The sequence below is a fragment of the Saimiri boliviensis genome, chromosome 8 (genome assembly GCF_048565385.1).
Source record: "Saimiri boliviensis isolate mSaiBol1 chromosome 8, mSaiBol1.pri, whole genome shotgun sequence".
NCBI classification, from domain to species: domain Eukaryota; kingdom Metazoa; phylum Chordata; class Mammalia; order Primates; family Cebidae; genus Saimiri; species Saimiri boliviensis.
Genome location: NC_133456.1, coordinates 106,318,897 through 106,342,760, shown reverse-complemented (window position 1 = coordinate 106,342,760; position 23,864 = coordinate 106,318,897). Strand labels below are relative to the sequence as shown.

General features: G+C 44.4%; 1 protein-coding gene across 2 annotated transcripts in view; it reads right to left on the bottom strand.

Moving 5' to 3' along the window:
- FAM171A1 (family with sequence similarity 171 member A1) overlaps positions 1-23,864 on the bottom strand; it is a 150,598-nt gene that overhangs the window by 125,957 nt on the left and 777 nt on the right. Inside the window, exon 1 of one of the 2 annotated variants that reach the window (XM_074404989.1) lies at positions 17,253-23,815. The exons of the other annotated variant lie outside the window; for it this stretch is intronic. Within the exon in view, the coding sequence (XP_074261090.1) occupies positions 17,253-17,274 (22 nt within the window). The 5' untranslated portion in view covers positions 17,275-23,815. Of the gene's footprint in view, positions 1-17,252; positions 23,816-23,864 lie in introns of those variants that run through there. 2 annotated transcript variants of the gene reach the window in all.

The window sequence follows — 23,864 nt, the reverse complement described above, 5'->3', positions numbered from 1 at the left end:
GGGCCCCAGAAGGAATGTTTTTGTTCCTAAGACAGTCTCAAAAGTGTGCAGTTTCCCCTGCTCTGCCTAAAAAATGGAATGTTTAATAAATTATTGCTGAACTACATTGAACACATTTAAAGATCAGACGGGCAGGCGCAGCGGCTCATGCCTGTAATCCCAGCGCTTTGGGAGGCTGAGGTGGGCAGATCACGAGACCGGCCTGGCCCAATATGGTGAAACCCCATCTCTACTAAAAATACAAAAAAATTAGCCAGGCATGGGGGCATGCACCTGTAGTCCCAGCTACTCCGGAGGCTGAAGCAGGAGAATCACTTGAACCCGGGAGGCGGAGGTTGCAGTGAGCAGAGATCGCACCACTGCACTCCAGCCTGGGCGACAGAGCCAGACTGTTTCCAAAAAGAAAAATTAAAGATCAGACAACTTCCATTTCTGTCACAGGCCAGAAACCTCAGGAATGGAAGACTGGGATGTCATTTGTGGCCTCACCTCTGCTACTGTATGACTTTGTAACAATTAGTGTCAGACCTTCATCTTTAAAGAGGTGTAATGAAAAAGCACTGCCTTCTCACTGACTCTACTAAAAAGTTTAGGGTTGGCCGGGTGTGGTGGCTCATGCTTGAAATCCTAGTACTTTGGGAGGCTGAGGCGGGCAGATCACAAAGTCAACAGATCGAGACCATCCTGGCCAACATGGTAATACCCAGTTTCTACTAAAAATACAAAAATTAGCTGGGCGTGTTTGGTATGCGTCTGTAGTCCCAACTGCTCGGGAGGCTGAGGCAGGAGAATCAGCTGAACCTGGGAGGGGGAGGTTACAGTGAGCTGAGATAGTGCCACTGTACTCCAGCTTGGTGACAGAGTGAGATTCTGTCTCCCCCCGCAAAAAAAAAGTTTAGGGTTGAGAATTTTGCTAAAAGTGCAGCTGAGATTTAAATTGGCAAAAACAGGAGCTTCCACCAAAGAGTAGGCTGTCTGAAGCATCACTAGGATTGAAAATTGAGAGCTAAAAACTGTTAATTCTAGCAACTGTCTTCTGCCAGTTATAAGGGTTGCTATATTTGAGCCCAGGAGTTTGTGACCAGCCTGGGCAACACAGCAAGACCTAGTCTCTACAAAAAAATAAACAGAATTAGCCAGGCATGGTGCTTACCTCAACAGTCCCAGCCCGCAGCTATTTGGGAGGATGAGATAGGAGGATCGTTTGATCCCAGGTCAAGGGGATAGAGCAACACTGTTTCCAAAAAAAACCAAAAACCAAAACCAAAAACAAAAAAAGCATGCCCAGGTACATTCAAATTTCAGATGAACAAATAATTCTTTAGTGTAACACGTTTCATGCAATATTTGAAATACATTTATATTAAAATTGTATTTGTTGCTTATCTGAAATGCAAATACAACTGGTGTCCTGTATTATAACTGGCAACTCTAGGGATAATAGCCCCGAAATAAACCGTCTAGCTATGTTGTCCTGTGTTTCTGACTTTGTTATTCTGTCTCAGTGGAAAAGGATGACAGTATTACAGGATACAAACATTTGCAAATCTCATGTTTATTTCCCAACAAAATGCTTTGATACTCATAGGCATAGGGGCCATCTGAATCAGCAGAATATCCCTCTCACAATTTCTTTTCAAAGAGTGGAGTTCTTCAGCCCTGAACAAAGGACACAGCAGAAAGGAAACACAGCTGAGCAAATCGCCGGAACAAAGGAAGCATTCAACGCACACCTTGCATCGTGCATGCACAAAACTCAAGGAATATGTAGAAGCCAGAAATGAAGATGAAATTTGATCTGTTTAATCTTGTAATTATGAAGTTTCACTTCCTATTTTTTGCTTCTGTGGGAGGTGAGGGGAAGACACACGGTAGGTAGAACTCAGGGAGAGAAGAGGAGGAAGGAAATGGGTACGATCACGCTGACTTTTTCAGAAAACACTAAGGAGAGACAGCCACGAAGCTGCGCACCGGCAACTGCAATCCGGGGCGGGAAGTGTCTGGACCCTCTGCACCTAGAACAGTGCTTGGATCACTGTGCCGTTCCAGTTCCATAAATATTTTCTGACTAAAGAGCAAAGCTAAGCACACAGACCTGGGGTGGCAGAACCAGAGGGGACGACATCCAAAGGGAACAACACCTGAAAATGACTCAATTAAGCAAAAGCACCCTGGAGGAGTGGCCCGTATAAAAGGCGGGTAAGGGGCAGAGTGAGGATCTATGTCATCTGTGCGGACATCCAGACAACAGCCACCATACAGGCCAGTGGTCAGTGGATTAGGGACAGCTTTGGGCATCCATCCAGGAGGGGGCTGGGAACTGAAGCCCCACTGCAGAGAGGATGCTCTAGGGAGGTCAGGCATGAGATTCTAGGCCACGTCTTCCTCGAGCAAAGGGCAGGGTACCCATCAGGAAAGTTACGGGTTCCTGGGCTCTAAAAAGCCGAGGAGGGCAGAGGTGCAAAGGAGAGTAAGAAAGGACAAGCCAGCCGCATGAGGAAAGCCTAAAGAGCTCCCTGCCTCGGACAGCAGGACAGACTCCTGGGGTGACGGAGGCTCCAGTGTCCAAAGAGAGCGGACCCAGATTTGTCTGCTGGATTTGGAGAAATGAGTGATAGAGATGGGACAGACAGCAGAGGACTAAGGCATGATTTCCCCTTAAGCAAGATTGTGTAGACAGGCAGGAAAATGATGGTGCAGCTCCCGAATGAAAGCTCAAATGCTCTGAGCAAGAACTCACAGAGCCTTTTCCTCAACATCCTTTCCCTGGCATTCTGTCCAGGAGATCCGGATGCCCTGTAGCACAAGCAAGCCATGGTTGATGTGGACTGCAGCCCACTCCTGAGGCCCAGGCTCTTGTCTGACTGAGTGACTCTTCTAATACAGAAGACGGGGAAACCAGCGTTTCAAGAGGTATGGGTTCAGGACACCCAACTCCACTTAATTCATTTAAAGACACAGAACAAAAATCAAAGCCCTGTGGACCAGGAAGACAAGTGCTCACAAGGATGGCCATTTAAGTGGCTCCTCCAGAGTCTTCTGAGAATCTGCCAGCAGCCGAGAATCTCCAGGGAGATAAATTACTAAAAAGCCACTGGAGAATTCTGCCACCTTGGCAGTGCCTGAGCCATCTTCTGCAGAGGGACAAAAGACACGGAGAGAGGGGTAGCTGGCACAACCAGCCACTGTGCTGTCTGGGCGTGGTGCAAAAAACACGACTTTTTGCTACTTCAACTGTAGTAAGAGATCTCAGGAAGACCTGGTCATTCGTTAAAATTAAACAATTTTTTTAAAAGAATGGGAAAATCAGGCATTCTGCATCTCTGAGCAACAATAGTCAACCATTATTTCTTTAAACGAGCCCCGGAGAGCACTAATAAAAGACTTATTCAAGATGTCATTTGCACAATCCTGAAAGATCACATGAACAGAAACCCATAAAAATGTGCAAGCTTTATAGCTGACAACAGTCAAACTCCATTTAAAAAGAAAAAGTGTAAAAGAGTGATTCACTATGAAGCACAAACTGAATCCTAACGACAGCAATATTTCTGTTGCTCCCTGAAGCAGTTTTCATTGGGTCAGAAATTGATGCAGTATGACTGGAGGTGACCTAGAGGCAGATTAAAGATAGCCAGGCCAGGGCCAGGTGTGGTGGCTCACACCTGTAATCCCAACACTTTGGGAGGCCGAAACGGGTGGATCACCTGAGGTCAGGAGTTCAAGATCAGCCTGGCCTACATGGAGAAACCCCCTCTCTACTAAAAATACAAAAAAATTAGCCAGGCGTTGTGGCAGTCACCTGTAATCCCAGCTACTGGGGAGGCTGAGGCAGGAGAATTGCTTGAACCCAGGAGTTGGAGTGGGAGTCGGAGGTTGCAGCGAGCCAAGATCGTGATACCGCACTCCAGCCTGGGCGACAAAGCGGAACTCTGTCTCAAAAAAAAGCCAGGCCAAAAGTCCACAACCAGCATTGGTGAGACCTATGGAGAGTTTCTGATGCATATAAGTATGCAATAAAATATTTTTATTGTTATGAATGGAGTCACCAAGTATTTGCCTAGAAAAAGCTACAGAATTCCTTCCATGTGATTTGTGTTCTACCCCAATGTTTAACATACTGAATCTACCATGTCTCTTGAAGGTAGGTTTTAAATAAAGTAAGAATGACATTTTCTTTTCTTTTCTTTCTTTTTTTTTTTTTTTTGAGACAGAGCTTTGCTCTGTCGCCCAGGCTGGAGTGCAATCGCATGAACTTGGCTCACTGCAATATCCGCCTCCCAGGTTCAAGCGATTCTTCTGCCTCAGCCTCCCACATAGCTGGGATTACAAGTGCCTGCCACAAGGCGTGGCTAATTTTTTTCAATATTTAGTAGAGATGGGGTTCTGCCATGTTGGCCAGGCGGGTCTCGAACTCCTGACCTCAGGTGATCCACCCACCTCAGCCTCCCAAAGTGCAGGGATTACAGGCATAAGCCACTGCACCCAGCTGAGAATGACATTTTCTAGGTAGCCTTTTTTGTTTATTTAATGTAGAGACAGGTGTCACCATGCTGCCCAGGCTGGTCTTAAATTCCTGGGCTCAAGTGATCCTCCTACCTTAGCCTCCCAAAGTGCTGGGATTACAGGTGTGAGCCCCCAGGTCTGGCCTCTAGGTAGCTTTCTTAAAGTGAGATGTTAAAAGTTTAAGGGAAAGAAGTAGCTTGTTTACTTGTGGGCAGAACTTAATGCAGGCTAACTAAGGCCCCTTGCAGTCACTAGAGTCTTTGATGGTGTCCTGGCTCTGCCCCTCTCTGTCCCTAACCATCAAGCCCTGATGTGCAGCCCAGTGGCATTGGCCTCACTGGGGATCTTGATAAGAGTATAGGCTCTCAGGTACCACACCGGACTCTGAATTTTAATCTGCATTTAACAAGATCCCCAGCTGATTCCCACTGATGCTTTGCAAAGCAGTAGTTACAGCAGCAAGATAAGCTGGCTGTGTCAATTGCTGCCGCATTCCAAAGAGCCATCGGGAGAACCCGCAGCAGCTGCAGAAAGTGACTTTCACTGCAGTGTTTCATTTGATCACGCTTTCGTTTTATTTACCTTTTCTCTAAAGCAACAGGGCTGTCTTCCTTTTTTATTCATAACTCTTAATTTTTAAAGGTAGTCTTGCTTCATGCTACCATCTCAAATTGTATCAACTTTAAGTTATTTACATGAATCGGACGGGAGGAAACGGAAAACATTTTTCACATTTGATTTAGATCCGATTACAGAGCTTTTTTTTTTTTCTTTTTTTCACAATAGTTGTTAACTCGTTAGCTGATCTGTGTTTTCACAGCAAGCTAGGAAGTCCCTTAGATGATTATCCAGAAAAATGGCCCATAATTAGAACTATGTAGTAAGGTGCCCTATAAAGTACAGGCACACACCTGCAGACAGGTGTTCTACAACAGGGCTAAATGCTTATCTGTCCACCTGGAGCAGCAATCTTGCTTACTGAGTAGTTAACTGCATGCAATAAATTGTGACCTCAGGAAGGGTGAGGGCCATCCACATAACTGATACTGCCTGACGAAGAGTAGGAGGGGTTCAGTAAATATCCATGAATGAGTGAATCGATGAATATCACTTAACACAGGCTCTTCCCACCACACTCTGCGCCTTCCCTTTCAATTCCTGTAAAGGCCAGAATATTAAAGGAACCTCCAAGTCATTCCTGATTGCTAAGAGGCCACTTGCCACACTGAGATGGCTCCTCTTGGGTGGCCCTCTCAGGGCCCACTAAGGGCTTTGCCCACCAGGAAGTAAATCACTCTGACACCATCATTAAGATGTTTGGCATCAGCTTCCCTATCTTGAACAAAATCTTGGCTTTTTTTTGTTTTTTTTGTTTTTTGTTTTTTTTTTGTTTTTTTGTTTTTTTTTTTGAGACAGAGTCCCACTCTGTGTCATCCAGGCTGCAGTACAATGCACGATCTTGGCTCGCTGCAACCTCTGACTCCGACTCCTGGGTTCACATGATTCTCTTGCCTCAGCCTCCCCAGTAGCTGGGATTACAGGCGACCACCACAACACCTGGCTAGTTTTTTTGTGTAGAGATGGGGTGTCTCCATGTTGGCCAGGCTGGTCTCGAACTCCTGACCTCAGCTTCCCTATCTTGAACACTTGGAAAGGCACATGTGGCACCAATCTGGGTGTAAATGGCTTCACTCAGCAACGTTCATAATCTCTCTCTGCCCCCGCTGAAATTCTCTTGAAAGAGGTGGAACTTCCTATACGCTTTTGGTTGCTGTGATGTGGACACTCTTTGGTTAACTGAAAAGGCAACAACAAGAATGAGGTAAGAAAGTAAAAGAGATCAGCCACAAAGACAACTAAGGGTGTTCTAACAAATCACATGAGGAAATCAGGCTGCAGGAAAATACTCATGCTGGAAAAGCCTGGTGTTTTCAAGTCAGGATATCTGGTTGAAGATGAACCAAGTAAGCAGAATAACTGGGTAAAGAAGAATGATAATAATCTGTGAGAGGGAGATAGAGCAGACATGGCACCCAAATCACAGAGTTAGAATAACACCCCTAGGCATGGTGCCCCCATGGTATGAGACCTGGGTTTACTAGCAAAAGCTCAGCAACCCACTGATAATTCTGGGGGAAAAAAAACAAACAAACCGAGGTGGGTGGATCACCTGAGCTTAGGCGTTTGAGACCATCCAGGGCAACATGGTAAAATCCCGTCTCTACTAAAAACACACAAAAAATAGCTGGGCGTGGTGGCATGCACCTGCAGTCCCAGCTACTAGGGAGGTTACGGTAGCAGAATACCTCGAGCCCCGGAGGTGGAGGTTGCAATGAGCTGAAATCACGCCACTGTACTCCAGCCCGGATGACAGAATAGGATTCTGTCTCAAAATAAATAAACTAAAATTTAAAAAAAACAGAAGGAAAGGGTTGATGTTGTCTAACTTCAAGTGTTGCTGGTCCATTCTCTCATGGACTCCGAGAAGTTTGAGTTCAGAAATAAGAAGGTGAAACAGGAATGGGCCCCACCCAATTAATAAAACATCTAATGAGTGCACATAATACCCAGGGTCCAAAAGCTAGTGGCTCCTTCCTCATGTTTACTTAGCATTTATGAAGCATTTTAACATGTATTGATTTAGAATGCCCAAGTTTAATATTTAATGTGACATCTAATAGATTTCCATCAAGACACAGAAAGAAACATTCTAATAGTACAGGCAGTGATTTTGTTTTTAAGTTTGAAATAAAGGCAAATGAGGTTCAAGTCGGTGAAGAGAATTGTTTCAAAAAAGTCGTCGGGAAAGTATACAATGAAAGCCTTTTGTCTATTTCAAATCCAACTAAAAACACAAGTTACAGCACAAGAATCAATTCTAAAGAGAATACAAAGTATGTGTTAAAAGCCACTTGAATGGTCTGCTCTGCCAAGAGGTGAATGGGCTAAAAGGCTCACTCTTGGAGTTTAATTTCACCATGTAGTCTTTAGGTGGAGAGAAAAGGGAAGCAAATGTATCCATGAAACTATGCACTGAACATATGCACTGCTGCGAATGAAGTCATTGAGAAAGGAGAGACTTAATTTTGCTACCAGCAACATTTGGACAATCCGTAGATGTAGGGCCTGGAGAGCAGAGCCACGTTTTAAAAGGGCTCTCTGTGCTCCGCAGATGGGCTACAAACTTGACCAGGCTGCAGCCACCGTGTCTTCCACTTACACCAGTTGCATGCATTAACTTTTCTATTCCTGAAGCATACGCCTGATCGCACATTCAGAAACATGTCCAGCAGATGGTAGATACCAAAGAGAGGAGGGCGAGAAGTGAAAAACCTTGTTGTAAAGGAGGTGTCTAAAAATCCATCACCTCCAACCTCTGATGAGATGGAAATACCGTAAATCATCAAATGCCTTTAAACATCAAATAGTTTGACGCCACCCTTAAGAAGCAGATATTGACTTTTTGTATCACAATACTTGGAATAACACGAATACATTTTTCTAATACTGTTGTGTTTTCCTAGATTGCAATAATCACAGGTTTTCTTAATACCATAAATATTGACATAATAATAGATTGACTGGCAATCTCCAGCATATGACTTCCTGTCACATGAAACCTAAACAGACGTATGGTTCTATAATGAGGAATCAGACCGAATGAACGTATATCATGAGCACTGAAGCAAGGAAATGTTCTAAGTTCAGAAAACATCCTCTTTTTATAAAATCTCTATTTGACAATAAACAACAGAAGGGCTATTTACACCACTAATTCTGTCTCCATGCAGAGTCCAAAGAAGCCTGACAAAGGGCCTGGGAAAATACCTCCCAGAAAAGGGCAGCAGTGTAGATGGCAGGGGGATGACTCCAGGTGCCACTGTTCTCTGCATGGTACAGTTCCTACAATCCACGTGACTCAGAAACACAATAGAAGTTAACAAAGGCCACAGGAGAGAAGAAACAAGAAGGAAGAAAGCGAGGAACCTGAAGTAAGAAGAGGGACCTGACTCCAACACTCCGTTCTGCCCTAATCCCAAACATGGACCCTGAAAACAGCCCAGCTCCATTAAATCAGCCCATGGGCATGCACACTCATCTGAAATGCCAAATGCAAAATAAGCTTTAACATGATCACACAGCAACTCAGAATGAAATCAATACCAGGCACTGTCCTTCCGAAGTCCCTTCTGGGACATGGACAGCCCAGGTGTGTGCCTGCTGAGCCGGTGATCAGAGTGCAACCGAGTCACAGCTGGTAGCCCAAGAGTCTCCCCATGCTTGCACACCAGGTCCCTCCCCACCCCCGAAGTGGCTCCTGGAGCTCTGCATAAAAAGTGGTGGGCAGGCCAGGCACAGTGGCTCATACCAGTGATCCCAGTACTTAGGGAGGCTGAGGCGGGCGGATGACCTGAGGTTGGAAATTTGAGACCAGGCTGGCCAGCATGGCGAAACTCCGTCTCCACTAAAAATACAAAACTAAGCCAGGTGTGGTGGCACACACCTGTGGTCTCAGCTAATTGGGAGGCTGAACCAGGAGAATCGTGTGAACCCAGGAAGCAGAGGTTGCAGTGCACTAAGGTAATGCCACTGCACTTCAGCCTGTGTGACAGAGTGAGACCCTGTCTCAAAAAAAGTGGTGGGCAGTGGAGATGCCACCATGCCCAGCTAATTTTTGTATTTTGTGTAGAGATGGGGTCTCACTATGTTGCCCAGGCTGCTCTTGAACTCCTGGGCTCAAGTGATTCGCCCACTTCAGCTTCTCAAGGTGTCGTGACTACAAGTATCCGCCACCAAGCCCAGCCCTGGCTCTTATTTGTATATCAACAGTTAGACCTTCCAAATGGCAAATGTACTCGGGTTTCCTTTAAAGAGGGAAACAGGACCAGGCATGGTGGTTCACACCTGAAATCCCAGCACTTTGGGAGGTGGAGGTGGGTGGATCACCTGAGGTCAGGAGTTCAAGACCAGCCTGGCCAACATGGTGAAAACTTGTCTCTACTAAAATACAAAAATCAGCCAGATGCAGTGGTGGGTGCCTGTAATTCCAGCTACTCGGGTGGCTGAAGCAGGAGAATCACTTGAATCTGGGAGGCAGAGGTTGTAGTGAGCAGAGATTACACCACTACACTCCAGCCTGGGCAATAGAGTGAGACATCGTCTCAAATTTTTTTTTTTTTTTTAAAAAAGGCAGGACACAGTGACTCATGCCTGTAATCCTAGCACTTTGAGAGGCCAAGGCGGGTGAATCACCTGAGTTCAGGAGTTCGAGACCAGCCTGGCCACATGGTGAAACCCTGTCTCTACTAGAAATACAAAACTAAGCTGGGTATGGTGGTGAGTGCCTGTAATCCCAGCTACTCAGGAGGCGGAGGCAGGAGAATTGCTCAAATCTGAGAAGCAGAGGTTGCAGTGAGCCCGGATTGCGCCACTATACTCCAGCCTGGGTGACAGAGCAAGACTCCATCTCAAAGCAAACAAACAAACAAAAACAAATGAATGGATCTCAGAAAATTCATGGAGAATAAAAGAAACCAGAGTACCAGAGTACATACTTCATTTATATGATGGTCTAAAATAGATAGAAAACTAATCTGTAGTAGAAAATAATCAGAACAGAAAATAATCAGAAAATAATCAGAACAGCCCTAAAGAGTAGAGGCAGGGATTTATTAGGAAGTTAATGAGGGACCTTTTTGGAATGATGGAAATATTCGGTACCTTGATAGGGTTTTGAGCTGTGTATGTGTATGCCTACGTTAGCACTTAGTATTTGTGAATTTCCTGGTATGTAAATTTCCCTAAGTGGAAAAAAAAAAAAGCATAGTAAATATGGAACACTAATTAATGAGATACATGCTGAAGTATTTATTTAGGGGAAAGGGCGCTGATACCTGAGACATACTTTAAAATGCATAAAATATGATTAATGGATGGATAGAAGGGTGAATAAATGAGTAGGCAAGTAATAAGGCAAGTATAATAAGGTGTTAATTATAGAGCCTTAGTGATATGTATGGGTATTCCCTGCAAAATGTTTTCCATTTCTTTGTATGACTGACACTTTTCATGAGATAAACTGGAAAAACAAACCTCTTACAGTCCCACAATAATATCAGTTTAAAATGAGTATTCTGAGTCTTTGTACAAGCAAAGAGGAAGTGGAAAGCTGTTTATTTTCTGAGACAAGGTCTTGCTCTGTCACCCAGGCTGGAGTACACTGACATGATCATGGCTCGCTGCAGTCTCCAATGACTGAGCTTGAGGGATATTCCTGCCTCGGCCTCCCAAGTAGCTGGGACCACAAGTGCCTGCACCATGCCCTGCTAATTTTTAAATTTTGTGTAGAGATGAGGTCTCCCCAGGTTTTCCAGGCTGGCCTTGAACTCCTGGGCTCAAGCGATCCTCCTGCCTTAGCTTCCCAAAGGGCTGGGATTACAGGCGTGAGCCACTGTGCCTAGCCAGCAGCTATTTTTTTTTTTTTAAAGAAAGAAAAAGACTAAACTTTTACAAGTTCAAATACTAAATAAATACTGGTAGTTCACAGTTACTTCAGAGCAAAGAAAGCCCTCACTCTATGCCAAAAGGAGAAAAAAGGCATCTCATTACGCCCTGGAATCCAATCATACCTGAACGTTTTACTCAACACCTCAACCTTCCCTACCCCAACTCACCCATCGCTAAGTTCAAACACATTTCTATTTTTATATAAACAGTTTGCCATACAATGCGCTCTGAACACGCAAGCCAGAAGATTCCCCCAATCCCAGCTGGGTATAAACCCAAATCCCACTCTGTTCTATTGGACCTCCCCAAGAGCTCATGAGAGTTATTTGTGGGAGCTTCTTATCTTTTCTACACATCTGGATCCTATGCAGTATCAAGTATCAAGCTTTGCTCATAAAAGATGCTCAAGGTCGCTTTCCGTGGTTCAAAGGCAAACAGGAACCATACATGGGTGTTTCCATCTTTGTTCATAAAAATTACCAGGCCCATGAAAAGCCCCTTATTTACATTGGTAAAATGCTGAGGATCAACATGGTGTGAAATGATAATGTAATTATTGAAGTCATAAAGCAGCGCAGTCCAGGGGTGAAGTCCAGGCGGTCTCACACATAACGGTAGACTCTTCCAATTAACGTTCAACTTTGGGTAAGTCATTTAATGTCTTTGCACCTCACAGTCCCCTTCTACAAAGGGAGAATGATATTTACGCTGCATGCAATTGACGCGAAGATTACATAAGATTATCTGTCAAGCTCCTTTGCATACTGTCTGGCATGTAAGAAGCATGCGACACGTTTGCTAATAGTCATTGTTAGTTTTATGTGTCCAGGTTAAGGAAGATGATAGTGCCTGTCTCTATTGTATCAATTTAACATTAAGTACAGCAGACAAATCAATATTGACAATTCAAAGAATTTAATAAATCAGTTATCTAAACAAACTTCACTCCCGGGGTCTCAAAGTCAACATGCCAAAACTCAGCACCACTTTAAATACAGCTTTCAGGATTGCATAAGCTGCCTGTTTTCCTTGCAACGTGTGTTCACGGTAGGTTCTAAAGTCTCAGGGAGGAAAGGGACAGGGAAGCACTTGCCCAGAACCCGAGAGGACACTATCAGCAGTCTTCTTCCTCCTTCTCAACATCCCCAAGGGCAGAGAAATTGTCCTTCCAGTACAATGGACAGGGAGTCCATTATTCATCCTCCGTATTTTAGCTGAGCAGGCAGAATGAATCCTCCAAAGACATCTACATCCTCATCCCTGGAACCTGTCAATATGTTGTGTTAAAAAGGGACAGCAGGCCGGTTGCAGTGGCTCACACCTGTAATCCCACTACTTTGGGAGGCTGAGGTGGGTGGATCACAAGGTCAAGAGATCGAGACCATCCTGGCCAACATGGTGAAACCTTGTCTCTACTAAAAGTAGAAAAACTAGCTGGGCATGGTGGTGTGTGCCTGTAGTCTCAGCTACTCAGGAGGCTAAGCCAGAAGAATCACTTGTACCTGGGAAATGGAGGCTGCAGTGAGCCAAGATCATGCCACTGCACTTTAGCCTGGTGACAGAGCGAGACTCCATCTCGGGGAAAAAAAAAAAAAAAAAAAAAAAAAAGTCGGGAGGGGGACTGCAGAGGTCATTAGGGCTATGGATTTTAAGACTATCCTGAATGAGCCCCTAAAAGCAGGGAACTTTCTCCACTATAGCCAAACAGACATGGCAGAAAGGTGAGTCACAGCGAGTGGGCATGCAGGAGGCCTGGGTGCACTCTTGCTGGTTTGGCAATGGAAGGGACAAGGTGACAAGGAACGCAGGTGGCCTCACGGAGGTCAGAAAGGCTTCTGGCAAAGCAATCGGGACTAACTCGGTCCTGAATTGGCAAAGAACTGAATTCTAACAACATGGTTGAGCTTGTAAAAGGATTCTTCTCCAGAGCCTCCAAAGAGGAACATGGCCCACCTGATGCTGTTTTTACTTTTTTATTTTTTTGAGACGGGGTCTTGCTCTGTTGCTTAGGTTGGAATGCAGTGATGTGATCATAGCTCACCGCAGGCTCCCAGGCTCAAGTGATCCTCCCACCTCAGCCTCCTGAGTAGCTGGGACCACTGGTGTGCTCCACTGTGCTTGGCTAATTTTTTAATTTTTTGTAGAGATGGAGTCCTGCTATGTTGTCCAGGGTGGTCTTGAGTGCCTGGGCTCAAGCAGTCTTCCCACCTTGGCTTCCCATAGTTTTGAGACTGCAGGTGTGAGCCACTGCACCTGGCCCCGATGCTTTGATTTTGACCTTGTGAGACCCTAAGCAGAGACTTGGCAGAACCATGCTGTCTGTATCCAAACTTCTGACCCACGTAAATGGTAAGACAATAATGGGTGGCTAAACTGCTCCATTTGTGGCAGTTTGTTAAGGTAGCAATGGAAAACAAATACAATGAAAATATCGAAGTTCCCTAACATGTTTCCCTAGCTGTTTTCCCTCTAGATCAAAATACTCTCTGGAATTGAACCATCTTTCACAAACAAGACTTTGAAGCTACCCCTTTAGCAGCTATGCTTAACAAAAAATCCTGGATTTCTTCCTTCTGATTAGCTCACTTCAGCTATTCCACGGCTGAGCTTGTCATGACCAGGGACAGTGTCGTTCCTGTCACAGGGATGGGTGGGCCCAGAGGCGTGCCAGTCCAGCCCAGCACCGGCAAACATCATAAATGGGTAACAGTATCATATCACATGGACAACCAGAGCATGTGACTCCAGGAGACCTGATTTCAAGCTCTCCTTTGAACATGTCTGGCATCTGGGACCAATGACAATCATCTACGTATCGTCAGATCCGCTCATAACACAGTAAGAGTATGCCCCAATCTGCTTTCTGGAAACCACGCCTTCATCAAGGCAGCCCAACATTACCCTGGCAGTGCTGGTAATCAACCCGCACTTTTTACTCAGTTAATGTTATAGTCACCTAAAAGATCTAAGTCTTTTCCCCATGGATCAAGATAAAATTAACCCATGCTATGCTGCAACTTTGTTATTGCCATAGTTACTGCCTACAAAGGGTTATTACTTTTTCGATCTAAATTTGGATCTAACTTTTGCAAGCCCTCTTTTTACTTTGTTTTATAAGAAATTATAATCGGTGTCCTCATCCAAATCATTAATAAAATATAATTAATTATAAAGGATAAATTATTAATTAAGCAACTAAAACAATAGTAAATGTTACTTATAATAAAATGTTAAAATACAAGGTACATGTGCTTTAATTCTCTCTGTTAATATATATTTTCCTTAGAATACGCTTCTTATTGACTCCACTGTGAGAGAAGAGATTTAAGCCATAATTGTGGTGCACAGAAACCACACCACAACCACACTCAAATAATGTCAGAATAAAGAGGAAGAAAATGAACGTCATTCATTGAGACTGGGCTACTAATAGCTGTTCTTGAAATCAGAAGTCTTGCCAGGCGCGGCAGCTCATGCCTGTAATCCCAGCACTTTGGGAAGCCGAGGCAGGCGGATCACCTGAGGTCAGGAGTTCCAGACCAGCCCGGCCAACGTGGTGAAACCCTGTCTCTACAAAAAAATACAAAAACTAGCCAAGGGAGGTGGTGTGCACCTGTAGTCCCAGCTACTCAGGAGGGTGAGGCAGGAGAATCGCTTGAGCCCAGAAGGCAGAGGTTGCAGTGAGCTGAGATCATGACACTGTACTCCAGCCTGGGCGACAGAGCAAGATTCTGTTTAAAAAAAAAAAAAAGAAAAAAGAAAAAAGAAGAAGAAAAGAAAAAGAAAAAAGATATCGTAAACCTTACTGATAGGATTCACTTTTGGAATGGGGACAACTTTAATCAAAGCATTTAGTGCTGCTCTTCATTCCGCTCTGCCAAAATGACATTAGAAATCTCTCCAATACAAACTCAATCATTTTCCTATTCAAATTCTGAGCTCAAAATAGTACATTTAAGAAAATTGAAATGTTCATCTGATTTGGAACTAGCTGAGCCTTTTCTCATTAAATACATGCCTCTCTATCCTTCTGGGGTACAGATTAAAGCAAGACAAACAAAATAATAATCTCTGGTAAACTAAATTCTCACTTCCAAGGTATCTTTTCCTAAGCCAATTGCTACTTCCCAAAATTCCAAAAGATCTTGCTAGTTCTCACATTTGAGAGTCCTTATACATTTCATATAACATTAAGAGTTCCAAATATGGATGAACATATGAAATCCACATTTGATCATCTTATCTTTGAGTCCAGTTTAAGGAACAGAAGACAGCTTGACCTAATTCTTCCATCATTATTATTCAGAGATTCCCAATGACGATGAAAATCATTGAAGCACCAGTATTGTCCGGTCTTTGCTGTAGCTGCTTTAAATATCTGATCAACTAGGGCCTCTCCTCTTCTACTTAATTTATAACTTTTAGGAACACTCAGTGATGGACTGCATGCTTATTCTCCTTGAAATAAGACTTCTGTGTCCCACTGTGCATAGCTCCTTGAAATATCTAGAAATAAACATTACTGGCCGGTGTGGTGGCTCAGACCTGTAATCCCAGAACTTTGGGAGGCCAAGGCAAGCAGATCATCTGAGGTTAGGAGTTTGAGACCAGCCTGGCCAACATGGCAAAAGCCCATCTCTACTAAAAATACAAAAGTTAGCCAGGCGTGGTGGCGTGTGCCTGTAATTCCAGCTACTGGGGAGGCTGAGGCAGGAGAATCACTTGAACCCAGGAGGCAGAGGTTGCAGTGAGCTGAGATCGTGCCACTGCACTCCAGCCTGGGTGACAGAGCAAGACTCTGTCTCAAACAACAACAACAACAAAATTACCGATAACCAGTAGCTGAACCTTTTTCCAGTCATATAATGCCAAGGCAGGCAGATCACCTGAAGTCAGGAGTTCGAGACCAGCCTGGCCAACATGGCAAAAGCGTATCTCTACTAAAAATACAAATATTAGCCAGATGTGGTTGTATGCGCCTGCAATTCCAGCTTCTGGGGAGGCTGAGGCAGGAGAACCACTTGAACCCAGGAGGCAGAGGCTGCAGTGAACTGAGATTGCACCACTGCACTCCAGCCTGGGCAACAGAGTGAGACTCTGTCTCAAACAATAACAACAACAACAACAAAATTATCGATAACCGGTAGCTGAACCTTTTTTTAGTCATATAAGAGTTAGTGAGTTTCATGTGAATCAAGAGACTCATGCCTAATTACATAAAAACTACCATCTAGATGTCCTTCTCACTTTAGGCATTTATTTTTCCATTTATTTTCCAAAAGGATTGTAAACTTTCAGAGGTAAGAACTGCAAAACAGCCGGGCGCGGTGGCTCAGGCCTGTAATCCCAGCACTTTGGGAGGCCGAGGCAGGTGGATCACGAGGTCAAGAGATCGAGACCATCCTGGTCAACATGGTGAAACCCCGTCTCTACTAAAAATACAAAAAATTAGCTGGGCATGGTGGCGTGTGCCTGTAATCCCAGCTACTCAGGAGGCTGAGGCAGGAGAATAGCCTAAACCCAAGAGGCGGAGGTTGCGGTGAGCCGAGATCGTGCCATTGCACTCCAGCCTGGGTAACAAGAGCGAAACTCCGTCTCAAAAAAAAAAAGAACTGCAAAACAATCAAGCTTATGCAAAAAATATAATGCCCCCTCCTGGACAGACCACGTCTTTTTGTCCGGTAAGTATTTGGCACACTGTCTTCATACAGCAGATGCTAAGATTTAGGAACTTGATTTCAAGAGCAGAAGAGAGGACAGCTACAGATGTAGGAAGTGGCGGTGTAGAGCAACCATGGAAAGGAGGATAAAGGAATGTTCTAGAAACGATTTGAACTGGTGAAGAACAGGAGACAGAGGGAAAGGCATGTGAGGGCAGGCACGGAGGTCACAAAGGCCGGGTTCTGTCATCTAGGCTTAACGTTTTGGGCAAAAGGGACATACTTCGCATTATTCTGCAGGACAGGAACGTGAATTAAATGGTGCTTGAAGACAGACAACATGAAAGAGAGTTTTGAGTTGAAAGAACAAATTAAAACTGAGAGAGATGAAGATGACGCTATCTTTGGCAAGGACCTGTGAAGGGCTAAGACAGACATGGAGTGGGAATCAGGAGAAATGAATGAATACTATGTCATAGCTATGAGAGAGAGAGACAAGGATGCTACCTTAACCTGTGGCAAGGTCATCAGCCTTAAAATAACTGAGTGATTCATTCCCTTCCTCCATTATTTATTTACCTTTTGGCCAAAGCCCAGACATCGAGAAGGTTCAAGCTTCTCTGCAGCCTTCAGTTCAGTTCGTTGGCAGGAGGCTGACGCCAGGACAGTTCGTCATCCTTCCCCTTCTCCTAGGACATGAGGTTGGATGGAGTCCCATATGACTCCACCAAGGCATCAGCGACCTCTTCAGCTTCTGTTCCAGACCCTCCCCAAATGTCACCTGTCTCCCCTCTCTGGGCTCTGCTGAACCTGATCCTTTTCCTCCCAAACGAGATGGAAATTGCAGGAGAGCAAACAACTTCCCCCTTCCTCCATTCCCCAACAGGTGCAGTGTCAAGGCCTGTCCAGGGTTTCCATAGTGCTCCTCCCTCATCCACACCGGGGCTTCTTCGATTGTTCAAATGACCCTGGGCTGGGGAGCTGGTGGGCTGCATTTGCCTAAGACAGGTGGAGCAATCTCAGAGGAGCTATGCTGAGTCTTGGGGAGGACAATTGGGAGGCGATTCAAGTCGGGTGGCTGGAGGGCGGGGGGTCCCTAACATTTCATTACATCAAGGCATCAGGGACTATGGCAACAACCCATCCTGGCTTTCTTTGAGTTCATTTGGTTACTAATACGTATGTTTCAACAAGAATTAGAGCACAGCTAAAAAGCCAGCAAGACTTCTGAAAGTGGCTTTTGGCAGGAGTTTCAGAGGCTACGTGTTCTCCCTGCTGGTGTGAATCCCAGCTCTGCAGGGAACACAGCATACTTGATGTACCCGAAGAAAAGAAAAGTTATAGCCTCATCCGGAAGGAAAACAGTTATTCTGGTGACGGTGGGTGTCCTTGAGATGGTCCCCAAGGGCCCTTGTCAAGGCTCTAGTTTGGCAGAATTTTGTTAAACTGATGCAAGGACTCCATGCATTTTTCCCAATGTAATTTCAGGCGCTTGGTTCCAAAAAGCAGTCCATGCTACACCCCTGTCCTGCCTATGTGGGTGAATCTCTAGTCCAGTTTTTAGGAGTTAGGGTCTGTGTGAGTTTCCTATTGCGGCCATAACAAATGATCAAACACTCAGTGGCTGGAAACCACACACTTGTAATCTCACAGTCCTGGAGGTCGGAAGTCCAGAATCAGTTTCATTGGGCTAAATAGCCAAGCTGTCAGCAAGCCTGCATTCCTTCTGGAGGTTATAGGGGAGAGTCGGTTTCCTGGCCTTTTCTGGCTTCTTGAGGCCGCCTGCATTTCTTGGCTCCTAGCCCCTTCCTCCATCTGCAAAGCTACCCATGTAGCATCTTCAGTCTCTCTCTGACTTGGACCCTTTTTCTATTAGCACATCTCCTCTGATTTTGACCTTCCTGCTTCCCTCTTGTGATTGATTACAATAGGCCCAGCTGGATAATGTTTCAGAATAATCTTCTCGTCTCAAGATCCTTAACTGAATCACCAAGACAAAGTCTCTTTAGCTAGATAAAGTCACATTCAGGTTCCAGGGATTAGGACATGGACATTTTGGAGCCATTATTGTACTACCATGATGCCTGAGTGGCCAGAGAGCACAATAACTTTAGGTCACCTGGCCTGGGTTTCCTCATCTCCAGAACAAGGAAGATCAACTTGATCCCCATGATCCTTCTGGCACTAACATTTGCTACATAAAAGCATCTATAAGATTCCTACTGTACAGATTTCAAGGGAGGGAAGGAAGGTGAGCAGACACTCAGATTTCGAGTCTGGTTAACAGAGAAGCAGGGATGCCGGGCTGCAGAAGAAGAAAGGACAAGGAGTTTGAGGTAAACCTGAAGTGCTGAAGTGGAGGTGTCTACCAGCTAGCTGGACATAGAAAGATGTAGCTATGACATCAACTAAAGATGGGAAAGCCAGAGTCAGCCACACAGAGGAGCTTAATTCCTAGAATTTGTATAGATTAAGTTCTGAAAAGAAAAATGAAAGGAAAAGAAGGACTCGGTGTGATGGCTGATGCCTGTAATCCCAGCACTTTGGCAGCCAAGGTGGGCGGACTGTCTGAGGTTGGAAGTTCAAGACCAGCCTGGCCAACATGGTGAAACCCCATCTCTACTAAAAATACATAAAAAATTAGCCAGGTGCAGTAGCACACACCTGTAATCCCAGCTACTAGGGAGGCTGAGGCAGGAGAATTATCTCAACCGGGATGTGGAGGTTGAAGTGAGCTGAGACTGCACCACTGCACTCCAGCCTAGGGGATAGACTCTGGCTCAGATAGACTCTGGCTCAGAAAAGGAAAGAAAGAAAGAAAGAAAGAGAAAAGAGCAAATGTTTGCAGATGGACAGATGTGAATCTCGGAGTAAGAGGAGCTGGCAAATGAAACAGAGGCTTGACCAGAGAAGGTGAAGTCATCTTACATATGCTGACTCAGCTGTTCAGGGGAACTTATCCTGAAGCTCCTTTTAAAGTGGTTAGCTACCTCAAATTTTGCTTATTTATGAGTTGGATTTATTTTTTAAATAATGGTTTTCTTAATTCAGGGAATGCTGTTACACTGCAGAATATCTTTTTAAAAAACTGATATTTCATACATTAAATGGTCGAGTACTGAAACTTAATTTATTTTATTTATTTATTTGAGATGGAGTTTCACTCTGTTGCCCAAGATGGAGTGCAGTGGCGCGATCTCTGCTCACTACAACCTCTGCCTCCCAAGTTCAAGCAATTCTCCTGCCTCAACATCCCAAGTAGCTGGGATTATAGGCGCCCACCATCACACTCAGCTACATTTTGTATTTTTAGTAGAGATGAAGTTTCACCATGTTGGCCAGGTTGGTCTCGAACTCCTGACCTCAAGTGATCCACCCACCTCAGCTTCCCAAAGTGCTGGGATTACAGGCATGAGCAACTGTGTCCGCTTGAAACTTAATTTCTAAAACACATTTAAAAAGTATTCACTTCTGTGTTTCTTGGAATTGAGTCGTTTAGCTAGAACTGTTGCCTTTATGAGTCCTAAAGTCATATTCGGTGAGGTTAAGTGAAAATGATTTGTTTAAAAAAACTTCTCTGTAACTTCATCAAACGATAACAGCATTACTGATAGGTATAATTTCCACTAAACATGTTTCACAAAAAGTACGCAAGGTATTTGTCATCGCAGGACAAACTCCTCTCTCTCAATCTCTAAAATATGCTTTATTCAACTTTTTCTTCACCATACAGCATTATACACACCTGCTGTCTATGTTTTCTTGGTACGTAGTGTTTACTAAAAGTAGTAAATTAATATTTACTAAAAATTTCAAATTAGTATTTGCCAGCAACAGTAAAGATGCTCAGTTTGATTTACTGAGATGTTGGTAATTTGTTTAAAATAAAGAATTAATTAAAACTGAGAAATTATTAATACTTGAAAGCTATTTGTTTAGAAATGCAGGCACTATTTTCCTTCTTTTGGTTATAGGATGTTAAGGTAACAACCTATAAGTTGCAAAGTATTGTAGACAAGTACAAATAAGATACAAAAATAATTCATGAAGTCATTTCAAAGACTTTTCCAGAAGTTCCCTAGAGATTACTCCTGCTCCTGTATGAAGCCCTCACACCTGGCTTGCAATGAAGCCCAGCGGCCTCTATAAGTCCAGTGCCTGCAGTTTCCCAGGATGTGAGCCCATGAGTTTTATTTAGATGTCATGCACTTAATATAATGTCACCATAAGTCAGGCTTGTTGGATGACCCTCCTGATACCTTACATGGCTTCGCGGTCTTTCAACAGATCCCAGTGTTCTAATAACTGAAGTTTGAGTTTGGCAAGGAACAGAACTCTTAGAGGAGAGGGAGCCAATCATTGACCTCAAATGTTATGAAAGATTGCAGCTTCTCTGAGATGAGCAAAAAGCCAGCCCATCACTCCAAAACACCTTGCCTTTCAGTGCACTGGTTTGCTTCAAACACCTGCTAGATAACCAGCAACAAAATAAACGCCATCCAATAAGATGTCTGAGCATGACGTTCTTAACCTAGCTCTGACCTTCCTTTTGGCACATAAATAAGAGCGCTGAGCTTCAAAAATACATCCCTAAAGAGTACATCTGCATTGCTTACGACTCTTCTAGGACAGCCCTCTCTATTGAACCGGCCTCATTACAGTTTCATAAAAGAGGTGAAGAAAGTCAAAATGCGTCAATACTTTTGAACAACAGTTTCTGAAAAATTCCCAGAAAATAAATTAGATACTATAAATGCTCCAGAGCAACTGAGAGGAAACACTTAATAAAAACAGTCATAGTCTAGAGCTAGGTCAAATTCATGACGAACAAAGCCAAGCCTCACTGGACAACTGATTGTGGCAATGGAAATCACTTTGCCGGTTCAAAGCAGCTACGGGAAGAGAGCCTGATGCCAAACCTCCAATTTTATCTTGAATATATAAAAAGCAAAGTAATGCCAAGAAATTTTGCAGATGTTAGCTTCCTTAAGTGACATAAAGACTCATTTAATAAAAAAGATGTCATTTAGTTCCAGCAATCTAGTTGGAACACTACAGTATATACTTTCCCTATGTTTGCGGTCTCTAAGTAGTTTTACCAAAGTAATTTCCAAATCTTGTTGGTGTATAAGATGTATGGGCAATGCTTGTTCAAAGAATGATTCAAACAACAGATTCTACATAAAAGCAAAACTCTTACAAATTAGCTTTTAGAGAAGGTAAACACTGGACTTTTCTTCTTAAAATGCATGCCAATGATGATGACTAAAAGTTGCGTTACGGTGTAGTTATTAGCTAGCTTTGATGCTTACCTTCTGAGTACCAACTGTATGCAAACAACCTACAACCCACTGTGGGAAATGTAAAGTGAAATCTGATAACAGCATTTGTCTTCATTGTGTACAGGATCCAGGAGAGTAGAGAACACATGAATTTTAAAACTACACTATAACATAGCAAGTGGACATCAAAATGGTTTGAAGAACTCAGCGAGTTGGAAGTAACCTTCTAATGTCAGAGGAGCAATTGTCCATTACCTTAAAAATGCTACTAGCTCAAAATCCAGACGCCAGGTAGTGAGACCTGATTTCTAATAGAGCTCCTGGGCTCAAGGCTTTAAAAAGCCATCCTTAGAGTAGATAAGAACAAAGGAAAGGGGAAAACTGTGCCGAGATACTTGATCTTCCACTGCAACCATACCCTACACTAAGCCACCGCCAGCCACGGCAGAAATCTCTTCTCACCTTGACCATTTCTCTCCTACTTCTCAGAATATTCCATTTCTGAGAGTTTGGTTTCCCCAGGCTGATTTTTAGCAGAAGAGCTGGGTAAAAAGTGGTCTTAGACCTAAACCTCTGTGTGTGTGTGTGTGTGTGTGTGTGTGTGTGTGTGCGCGCGCGCATATATGTGTGTGTGTGTGTGTGTGTGTGTGTGCATATGCGTGTGTGTGTGTGTGTGTGTGTGTGTATGAAACTGAAGCCATGTCTTCCTTTCTCTATTTTAGAAGCGCATGAATTTAATATTTCCATATATTGGTATTTCAAGTACAAAATGAAAAATGCAACTTGCTCTTTAAAATTAACGGCCTCGCTGAAGAGCAAATATCATACTCTAAAATAGCTAATGCAAAAAGCAGTAGGGTATTAATAAAAGAAGCTACAACGCAACCCTGATGATCTAATGTCCTAAACATGTGTTTCCTACACCAAGAGACATATAGGCCTTTTGTATTTTGTGGTTGTCCCCTCTTCCATGACATGCATGACTAAAACTAAAACACAATTCATAACGGTCATATTCTACCATGGCTATAGCAGCAGCAATGCATTTAAGATACATCAGGAAATGATACCGCAAATGCTGGATATGAAAACCTTCAACTCAACATGTAGGCAACAAACTCAACCCCACACACTGTTGGCAGAGTCTGTCCTCCCCCTGGCAACAGGCATCTTGGGCGGGTTAACCGAGGAAAGAGGGTCCCATAGGGTCCCATTAAGGAGACCCTCGGAGGCAGCCCTCCTCGTTCCTTTGGCCTGCAGGGCGGACTTTGCAGGACACACATCCTTCTGCGAGGATAGGCCTTGGGCTCGGAATCCGGGGGTTCTACAGGGCTGCAGGGAGCTCTCTCACGGAGACCTGAGCGGTGCCCTGGGTGAACGCAGAGGCTCATCTGCGGGCCTCAGTCGCCCTTTAGAAAACACCAGTAACAGAGAAACCCTTGACGCTGTTGCCACAAAAATGTGCCAAGGAAGCTTCGCGGGGGTGGGGAATGGGGGAGACTCCCCTCAAAAAACGCTTATTTTAAAAACAAAAGGCAGGCTCGTGGCCATTCTCAGAGGCGAACACGTTACTGCCGGGGCTGGAAAGCAGATTTGCGAGGGCCAAAGATGAGACAAAAGGCACAAGCTGGCGACAAACAGACCTGCAAAGAATTTTTTTTGGGGGGGTGGTTGCGATGAGGGCCTCCCAGTTCAATTCTTTCTCCCCTTCCAGAGAAAATCCTGGGTGGCTGAACAAATCCCTTATGGTCTGGAAGAGACGTCAGATAGGCAGGGGGAGAGGACCCCCCAAACTTTCCCAAACTGCGGCAGGCTGGTGGCTGGTGGCAGGCAGCGGCCGCGGACCTCGGGGTCCCAGGACGCAGGGGGCACCCCGGGGCGGCGGCCGCCCCCTCCCGCCACAACAATA